The following is a 10,516-nucleotide window of genomic DNA, read 5'->3' on the forward strand; positions in this document are numbered from 1 at the left end:
TCGACCATTTTTGTAGAATCAGAATCACTTCAACCCGTTCTCGACCATTTTTGCAAAATCAATTCAACTCGTTCTCGACCATTTTTGCAAAATCATTTTAACCCGTCATCGACGATTTTGGCAAAATCACTTCAACTCGTTCTTGACCATTTTTGCAGAATCACTTCAACCCGTCCTCGACCACTTTTGCAGAATCAATTCAACCCGTTCGACCATTTCTTTTTTGCAAAATCAATTCAACCCGTCTTCGATTTTTTTTTTTTTGCAGAATCAGTTCAACCTGTCTTCGACCATTTTATAAAGAATCAGTTCAACTCGTCTTTGACCATTTTTGCAGAATCAGTTTCAAATTCATGTAGAATCAGTTTTGTATATTTTTTTAGTAGAATCTTTTTGTATAGTTTTAGTAGAATTAATTTGTATATTTTCAATAAAATTGCATACATGCCATCAGCCCAACCTTTCATCGACTATTTTTGCAGAATTAGCTTTAAATATATGTTAAATCAGTTTTGTATAATTTTTTGTATAACCAATTTTGTATATTTTTTGTAAACAAGTTTGGCAATTGGCCATCCACTTAACCTCACTTAACAAATCCAAATCTTTTTTTATTTGAAATCCAACTCTTTTTGTATTAGAAATCCAACTATGTTCTATCGAAAATAAAAATAACTAAAAAATCAAACAAATATGATTCTTCATCAAAATTGTTTCCTTCTCCAAGCATTGTTACTCATCACCGATTGAACAATTTGTTACTCCGACTCACCCAACACAATTAGTTTTCGGTTTGGATGGGCGAGTTAAAGAGGTATTTGTGTTTGAAAATTTTGAATTTCGAAGAGCCATAATGATTGAAGGACGAAGGAGGTTGCAAGCTGGTGCGGCGGCAAAGAAAAAATAAAAGAACTAACACCAACAAGGGAGATGAAAAATGTGAAAAATAGTAAATGGCTGCTGACTTTTGGGAATAGGAGTGATTCCACGTGGTAAGCATGCCAAGTATGAAAATAAAGTGCAGCCAGTGTAACAAGTGCAGCAATGTGTATATATTGAGTAGGTTATAACAATTAAAAATAAAATAGCTCAAACAATTAGTATTTTTAAGTTTGAAGAATTAAAACTCTTCCTATGAACCCACGACCTTAGCCTTGTTAGTAGCTGGCCCTTGGAACTTGGAGGCTCACAACACTTTGGATAATGGTTCCGGCCACCAGGATGGGCTGGACCTATGCCGTTTGGTGCCTGACGCTACGAGCAGCGTTTCGAACCATCTTAGCCTGCACCATAGTCTACACCACCACCCTCTATGGTCCACAGCCTCTCAGGCGTTTAGTAGCCTACCCTGCATACTCTTACCTCACCACAATCCTCATCGTCTCAGAAGCGACGCTGGGGGAGGCACTGAGAGGCTTCTGGCATGCGCTTTACGCTTGTATTCAGGTGTTGATCCTTTCAATCCTGAGCCTCCGGCTAATAAGGCCAGCGCACTTCAGTTACTTTGTATCATCCCTTGCAGTGGCTTTGTGCGCTTTTGTTGTGGCACTGCCGGGAGCAACCAACTTGATGTCAAAGAGGATTGCGTTCGGGCAGATTGTGATTGTGTATGTAGGCACTGCCATTCATTGTGCAGAAGCTGATGAGTTGGTACTTATGCACCCGATTCAGGTGTCGTTGAGTACTATGCTTGGAGCCTCGGCATGTGTTGGGGCTATGTTGTTTCCCAACTTGTTTTTCTATCAGAAGGCATCTCTGGCGGCTGTGTTGTCTCCCTACCTTGCCTACGACGAGGTATTTATATATCTAACTATATGTATACATTTATAACATTTGTTGTTTGTCTTCCATATGTCTGCATCATTTTGTATGGATCCTAAAATTCTTGTAAACGATGAGTGCAAAGTTTTCACAGTTTTTTTGTCGACAAAGTTTTCACAGTTCAAACTTCACGTAGGTTAGGCCAGTGCGTCCTTGCATGTAAGTTCGAAACTCCTTTGTCGTATATTAGAGTAGTTTAGAATCTCGTATTCTTAAAAGTTCACAATGATTCAACTCATGTGGTCCTTTGGTTTTTTTTTTGTTTTCTTGTTTTGGTTATAAAAGGCATTCATGAGGTAAGAAAATGATAAGATACAAACTTTTAACAAAACTTCTAAATGAACTGAGTTAAAATTTAGTTAAAAATTGGGCAGTTTAAGTAAAAATAATATTTTCCTCAAAAAAAAAAAAAACAGATCGCCTAATCCTCTATTTTAATTTAAAAAAAAATTGAAAAAACAACCAAAAAAAAAGGGTCAGTGGAGGAATATATCCTAATATTCTTTGAACTGCCTGAAAATCAATCTATTCTATATTCCTTCATGCCTTCATCTTCAACTTCACATCCACCAAGTAATTCCATTCTTTTTCTAGCAACTTACACCATTCAAATTCGAGATTTCAACATTAGTTTTACTAAAATTTCTACTTGAAATCGGTATATGATGTTTGCAAAGCACAAATACGCAAATTAAGCGATATATTACCTTCAAGTTGTTTTATTTTGTTGTGCTAGGATAGCACCAAAATCTTTTGGAACCAACTCAAGCTAGCCCACAGGAAATTTATCAAATGAAAATGCAAGAACAAAATATTAAAGACACAAAGATTTTAACGAGGTTCCTCCACAGTCAGTGTAACTGGAGTACGTCCTCGGAGCAGTAGGAGCTCACCCAATAATCCACTATCAACCAAATGGGAGTTTACAAAGTGTTGGTGATCTCACAACCCAAAAGCCCAATACACCCAATAACTCTCACACACCAAAGAAACAAATAGAGAAAGAAATATAATGAATAATTTCTTCTCTATACATATAGCTCAAAGCTATTACAACAACAACTACTTTGGTGGATGATTACTAACCGAAGAGAGGAGCTCTTTTCAAATGGGGGATGTGGCACCCCTTGTTCTCTGCCCTCTTTCTCTCTGCAAAACTCTCTGCAAATCTCCCTTCTCTCTTGTTTCCACACAACCGAATGGAAAAGCAACCAAACCCTTTATTATGAAAAAAACCAAAACTCACGGGTGTTGTTTCAAAACCTTTTTCAAAAGCAACCAAACATTTCCCTTATTTTCCTCCCTAAAACAAGGAAGGTGTTCCTCACTTTTGGTTTGTTTAATCTAAAGTTTTCTTGGACTTGTCCACTTGGCCACTTGGCCAATTATTCAACAATCTCCACCTTGGCCAAGTTCCGAAAACGCCATGATAAGCCAACCAACACAATCAACACAAAAAACACTCCCAATCACTAGCAAGAGAACAACTCATGCCGAGCCAAATGCTCCAAAACTCCTACTGCTCAACGCCTTCTTTATATAGGCAAAATGTGAGCCAAGTTCAAGCAATGAACAAACTTGGCTACACCAACAACCTTAGTCAACATATCAGCGGGGTTGTCTTTAGTTGGAATCTTCTGGAGAATGATCTCCCCTTCACCAACTACTTCACGAACAAAGTGATAACGCACATCTATGTGCTTGGTCCTCGCATGATGAACCTGATACTTAGCCAAATAAATGGCACTCTGACTATCACAATGTACCTCCACCTGCTTCTGATCAACCCCCAAATCTCTAATCAGTCCATGTATCCAAATGGCCTCCTTTATAGCTTCAGCAACTGCCATATATTCAGCCTCTGTAGTAGACAAGGCAACAGACGACTGCAAAATGGACCTCCAACAAACTGGCCCTTTAGCCATAGTAAATACATAGCCTGTAGTAGACTTCCTTCCATCCAGATCACCTGCATAATCTGAATCAACATAACCAACTGCAAAATGACCAATACCAGAGTCATCTCTCTCAAAGCATAAACCAACGTCTCGAGTACCATGGAGATATCTCAATATCCACTTAGCTGCTTGCCAATGCTCTTTACCTGGATTATGCATATATCGACTCACCATGCCAACTGCATGAGCAATATCCGGTCTAGAGCATACCATTGCATACATCAAACTACCAACCAAATTTGCATATGGTATATCTTTCATTTGCAGCTTCTCTTTATCAGTTTTAGGACACTGTAGAGAACTTAATTTAAAATGAGGAGCCAAAGGGGTACTAACCGGTTTGGTTGAATCATGAACTCCAAACTTCCGAATCAACTTCTCAAGGTATTGTCTTTGATTCAAGCATACCAAACCTTTCTCTCTGTCTCTAGTGATCTCCATGCCAAGGATCTTCTTTGCTTCACCAAGATCCTTCATCTCGAACTCATTCTTCATTTGCTTCTTCAATTTCTCAATCTCTTCGACATTCTTTGAGGCAATCAACATATCATCAACGTATATCAATAAATAAATGAAAGACCCATCTTGCAACTTCTTGAAGTACACACAATGATCATATTGACTTCTAGAATAATTTTGGCCTCTCATAAATTTATCAAATCTCAAATACCATTGCCTTGGAGATTGCTTCAAGCCATAAAGTGATTTCTTCAACTTGCAAAACAAATTCTCTTTCCCTTTCACTTTATACCCATCCGGTTGACACATATAAATCTCTTCATTCAAATCACCATGTAGGAAAGCCGTCTTCACATCAAGTTGCACAAGTTCAAGATCATATTGTGCAACAAGAGCTAACATAATGCGAATTGAGGAGTGCTTCACAACTGGAGAAAAGATTTCATTGTAGTCAATGCCCTCCTTTTGTGCATACCCTTTAGCAACTAATCTTGCTTTGAATCTGACATTGCGTTTCTCATCAGCATCTTCCTTCTTGGCATACACCCATTTGCAACCAATAGCTTTCTTACCCTTAGGCAATTTAGCTAACTCCCAAGTCTTGTTTTTCATGAGAGAATTCATCTCGTCACCCATGGCATTGCACCACTTCTCCTTTTCCTCACTCTCAATGGCTTCCTCAAAATTGGATGGAATCTCATCAGTGATAATAGGAAGAGCAAAAGCAACATAGTCACTATACCGAGCTGGCTTGGTAATTTGTCTTTTTCCTCTGTTCTTGGCAATAGACTCTTGAGGTGAAACTTGCTCTTCAACTTGAATAGAATCTTCAAGTTCAACTTCTTCAACATCCTCATGGTCTCCCACTTCTTCACTTGTAGTGGCTTCGACATCAGCGGAAATAGGATTTGAAGTACTAGAGGCAACTTTCTCAAGCTCCACCTGTTGGACATCTTTCACATTCTTTTCAGAGTCTCTAAACATATTTTCTTCATCAAATGTCACATCTCTGCTGATTACAAGTTTCTTCATCTCCGGGCACCATAACCTGTAACCTTTGACACCACTACTAAAACCAAGAAAGATAGCCTTTTTGGCTCTAGGATCAAGTTTATTTTCAGTTACATGAAAATAAGCAGGTGAACCAAAAATACGAATATAATCATAATCAGTAGAAGGTTTTCCAGTCCATACCTCCATTGGCGTCTTACCCTGAACAGCAGCTGAGGGTAATCGGTTGATGATGTGACATGCATAAGTAACTGCCTCTGCCCAAAATGACTTGCTCAAACCCGACTGAGACAACATGCATCTAACCTTCTCAAGCAAGGTTCGATTCAATCTTTCTGCAACTCCATTTTGTTGTGGAGTTCCCCGGACACTAAAATGTCTCACAATCCCTTCCTCTTTGCAAACTTTAAAGAAAGGGTCGGATGTGTATTCACCACCATTATCCGATCTCAAAATCTTAATCTTTCTCCCAGTCTGGTTCTCAACCATTTTCTTCCAACCCAAGAAAATGCTCAACACCTCACTTTTGTGCTTCATAGTGTAGACCCAAGACCTTCTTGAATAATCATCAACAAAGGTCACGAACCAATGTCTACCACTCAAAGAGGGAGTCTTTGTAGGACCCCAAACATCCGAATGCACATAATCAAGAATGCCCTTCGTCTGATGTACAGCAGTACCAAACTTCACTCTAGTTTGTTTTCCCAAGACACAATGCTCGCAGAAATCAAGCTTACAAGTCGTGGCACCTTTTAGAAGACCTTGTTTCACAAGCCCTTGTAGAGCTTTCTCACCAGCATGGCCTAACCTCATATGCCACAGTCTAGTAGTATCAGAATCGGATGTGCCCATATTTTCTGAGACTACAGACGCTTCACCTGTCACAGTGCTTCCTTGCAATAAATACAAATGCCCACATCGAGGAGCTTTCATCACAACAAGTGCACCATAAGTCACTTTCAATGTCTTCCCATCTGAATGAAACCTGAAGCCCTTGGCTTCTAAAGTTCCCAAAGAAATAAGATTTTTCTTCAAATTCGGTACATACCGAACACCTGTCAACTCTTTAACCATGCCATCATGCAACTTCAAACGAACTGTACCAATCCCTTTTGTTGTGCAAGGATTGTCATCTCCCATGAACACAACACCGCCATCAAACTCTTTCAAGCTTGAAAACCAATCCTTGTGAGGAGTCATATGATGAGTACAACCCGTATCCAACACCCACTTAGTAGCACAATCAAATGATGAGGAAGTGGTTAAAGCAAAATCAGAAAAATCTGTTTCAACCTCAGCAACATTAGCTTCAGAACTTTCTTTGCCTTTGGTCTTCAATCTAGGACAATCTTTCTTCCAATGGCCCTTATTACGACAAAAGGCACATTCATCCCTTTCCAAAGGTTTTCTACCTTTAGAGTTTCCTCTAGGCCGAGACTGTGATTTTTTCCTGCTAGAAGAGGATCTCCTCTCCGATGATCTACCTCTAACAAATAAAGCTTCAGAGGTACTATCATGATTTTTATCTCTATGCCTCATTTCATAATTCATCAAGGCATTTGACACATCTTCAAATTTCACAGTTTCTTTACCATGCATAATAGTGGTAACAAAATGCTCATAAGAGTCCGGCAAGGAATTCAACAATATTAAGGCCTTATCTTCATCCTTAATATCCTCATCTAAATTTAACAAGTCGGCAATCAACTTATTAAAAGCATCAAGGTGTCTAATCATTTTTGTACCTTCTTTGTATTGGAAGCGGTAGAGCTTTTTCTTCAAGTGTAGCCGGTTCTCTGCACTCTTCGTCATATACTTGTCTTCCAATTTTTGCCACAACACACTTGCCAAAGTCTCCCGCATCACAAAATACTTCTGAGTTTTTGCAAGGCACAACCGAATTGAAGAGCAAGCCCACAAATTTAATTTCTCCCATTCCAGTTTCGACATAGCTTCAGGCTTCTCTCCCAAGGCGGCAAGAAGATCTTGTTGAGCCAACACATCTTTAACCTCACATTGCCACATCCCGAAGTTGTTTGTGCCATCAAACTTTTCCACTTCGAACTTTGCATTTTGCACCGTAGTTCTTGCAAACCCGGAGCTGCTTCCAAAAGGATTCTCCTCTTGCCCGTCTGACATCTTTGGCAACTAGACAGTACCCAAGAGCAACCAGTGCTCTGATACCAATTGTTGTGCTAGGATAGCACCAAAATCTTTTGGAACCAACTCAAGCTAGCCCACAGGAAATTTATCAAATGAAAATGCAAGAACAAAATATTAAAGACACAAAGATTTTAACGAGGTTCCTCCACAGTCAGTGTAACTGGAGTACGTCCTCGGAGCAGTAGGAGCTCACCCAATAATCCACTATCAACCAAATGGGAGTTTACAAAGTGTTGGTGATCTCACAACCCAAAAGCCCAATACACCCAATAACTCTCACACACCAAAGAAACAAATAGAGAAAGAAATATAATGAATAATTTCTTCTCTATACATATAGCTCAAAGCTATTACAACAACAACTACTTTGGTGGATGATTACTAACCGAAGAGAGGAGCTCTTTTCAAATGGGGGATGTGGCACCCCTTGTTCTCTGCCCTCTTTCTCTCTGCAAAACTGTCTGCAAATCTCCCTTCTCTCTTGTTTCCACACAACCGAATGGAAAAGCAACCAAACCCTTTATTATGAAAAAAACCAAAACTCACGGGTGTTGTTTCAAAACCTTTTTCAAAAGCAACCAAACATTTCCCTTATTTTCCTCCCTAAAACAAGGAAGGTGTTCCTCACTTTTGGTTTGTTTAATCTAAAGTTTTCTTGGACTTGTCCACTTGGCCACTTGGCCAATTATTCAACATATTTCTTGTAACCCCCCAAAATCCCGAGCATGTCACGATGAGCCTAACGGCAATGCTTGTAACATTTACAGGTGAGACAAATGTGCCAAAAATATGCCGAGATTGCTACGAAAAGGTTTGACTTGTACTTAGACGCAATCTTGTCTCAAGACAGCTCTGCTGCACTTGACTTTATTTTACAGGCCAAGCCCTTGGCTGAAGCAGGAGAAAAGCTCCTTCGAAGGATCGAACATAAACAGGTAAAACTACCTTCTGAACAAGAGTTTGGATCCTCTGCTCGGGTTTTCGCTGCTTACATTGTGATTTTAACCAATGTGGTTTTCTTTTGGACAGGAAGCCTTACTGTGGGAGAGACCAACAATCAGAAATATCCTCAACCGTAGTCGCTTCTCTGTTCAAGAAAAATTGCAGGAAGTTGAAATACCCTTAAGAGGGATTGCAATAGCTGCAACTTCATGCCCTTCCTTGCCTGTTGCCATGATTAAGAAACTGCAAACGGACGCTTTACTCGACATGAAAAAGCGAATACATGACAAGCTTGAGCAACTTGAGCACTTAGCACCTTTCTACACAAAAAAGAAAACGGAAAGATCTTTGGATGAGGCCTTCTGGTCTCTTGAAACCATTTCTCGTGAGGATTTATTGGCCTTCTTTTTCATTGGTTGTCTGAAAATTCTCCAAGAAAATACCAAGGCTGTTGAAGAATGCAAGCATGAGTGCTCTGGCATCGAAAGCTCAAGCGGTTCACAAAATCAAAGCAATTATTGTACCAAATGGAGCTGTAGACTTTTGTGCATTATACCAAGCAAAACAAGTCTACGATTTGCAGTTAAGTGTTCACTTTCATTAGGCCTTGCAGTGCAGCTGGGTTTCCTGTTTAACAAGAGAGAAGCATATTGGGCAGGACTCACAATTGCAATAAGTTTTGTCAGGGGAAGACAAGCAACATTCACTCTCACAAATGCTCGAGCGCAATCTACGGCAATGGGGTCAATCTATGGGATCTTGTGTTGCTTCATATTGAAGAAAGTTAAGGACTTGAGTTTCTTACCTCTTCTACCTTGGTTAGTTTTGACAAGTTTTCTGAGGCACAGCAGGATGTATGGCCAAGCTGGAGGAATATCAGCAGCTGTAGGGGCACTACTAATACTCGGCAGGAGACATTATGGCCCTCCACTCGATTTTGCAATCGCTAGAATCACAGAGGTTGTCATTGGATTCATCTGTTTCATCACCGTAGAGATTCTCACATCCCCTGCAAGAGCAGCAACTCTGGCAAAACTCGAACTTTCACTTGGGCTGGGATCCCTTCAAGAATGTATCAAAGATTTAGTTCTTTTCGACAACGAAATCGCTTCAGTGGGTCCAAAGTTGAGACAGAAGCAGAACAAGTTGAAATCCCACGTAAAAAAGTTAGAGAAGTTCATTGAAGAAGCTCAGCTGGAGCCTAATTTCTGGTTCATCCCTTTCAATGGTGCCTGTTATGGCAAGCTCCTGAGATCTTTATCTAACACGGGGAATCTTTCCATTATCATGTCCAACATAATAGAATCTCTCTCATTCGTGTTACAGCGCTCCGAACTTGATTTGGGAGAACTCCGAAAACCCATGAAGGGCATCGAGAAAGATTTGGAGATTTTCAAGAAAAAAATTGGGAATTCTCTGCAATGCCTCCAAGAGCTGTCTTCCAATAAGTCTCTTGCAGTCCATGGCAAACATGACATTGAGTCGGGAACATTATCAGCAAGAGAAAATGGTTCTAGGGTTTTGGATTCAGAGAAGGAAGAGACTGAATGCCTTGTAGATTCTTTTCTTCAAAATTCCAATGAATTATCCGACAAAATTGCCACCATGACTGGATTAATAGAGGATCGTCAGAAGCTTAGAGGGCAAGTAACTGTTTGTTTGGGTGGATTAGGGTTTTGCATCAGTAGTCTGCTGGGCCTGGGGGAAGTAAAAGAGATGGAGAAAGATTTTCAAGAACTTATCAAATTGGAACACCCTTCAAGCCATGTAATAGTATGAATACTCACATACTTCAATATCCTAAAACATTAAGACTTCCTACCAAGTTTAATTATTAGTCAGAGGGTTTTTAATTATAGAAAGGATCTTGCTTCCAACTTCTAATATACATGCTTTCCCACTAAGATCAAAGTTCAGCAAATTTAAATGCCATCAACAATGGCAGATATGGGCATAGTTTAGTTGGCTCATGCAACGTGTTTCTCTGTCTCCATCAACGATCGGTAGTTTAAGTCAGATTAGTTTTTCTTTGTTATGAATAATTGTATCATTAGTTTTTCATTGTACAATGTACCCATTTTCCAGGAGATCAATTTAGTTACGTTTTTATCCATTTTTTTAATGAGGATTATGGATATGGATAGTTTACACATACTTTCATG

General features: G+C 39.6%; 1 protein-coding gene across 2 annotated transcripts; it reads left to right on the forward strand.

The window, feature by feature from the left end:
- Window positions 1–257: 257 nt before the first annotated feature.
- LOC137722025 (uncharacterized) lies at window positions 258–10,238 on the forward strand. Of its 2 annotated transcripts, XM_088692611.1 has the most exons (4): window positions 258–1,794; window positions 8,180–8,347; window positions 8,442–9,851; window positions 9,888–10,238. In XM_088692611.1, the coding sequence occupies exons 1-4, from the start codon at window positions 1,204–1,206 to the stop codon at window positions 10,131–10,133; spliced, it is 2,415 nt and encodes an 804-aa protein (XP_088548737.1). In that variant the 5' UTR covers window positions 258–1,203; the 3' UTR covers window positions 10,134–10,238. The 2 variants fall into 2 exon arrangements, with proteins under 2 accessions (XP_088548737.1, XP_088548736.1); XM_088692610.1 differs by having other exon boundaries at window positions 8,442–10,238.
- The last annotated feature ends 278 nt before the right edge of the window (window positions 10,239–10,516 follow it).

This window comes from Pyrus communis, chromosome 4 (genome assembly GCF_041283825.1).
Source record: "Pyrus communis isolate YQ-2024b chromosome 4, ASM4128382v1, whole genome shotgun sequence".
NCBI lineage: Eukaryota > Viridiplantae > Streptophyta > Magnoliopsida > Rosales > Rosaceae > Pyrus > Pyrus communis.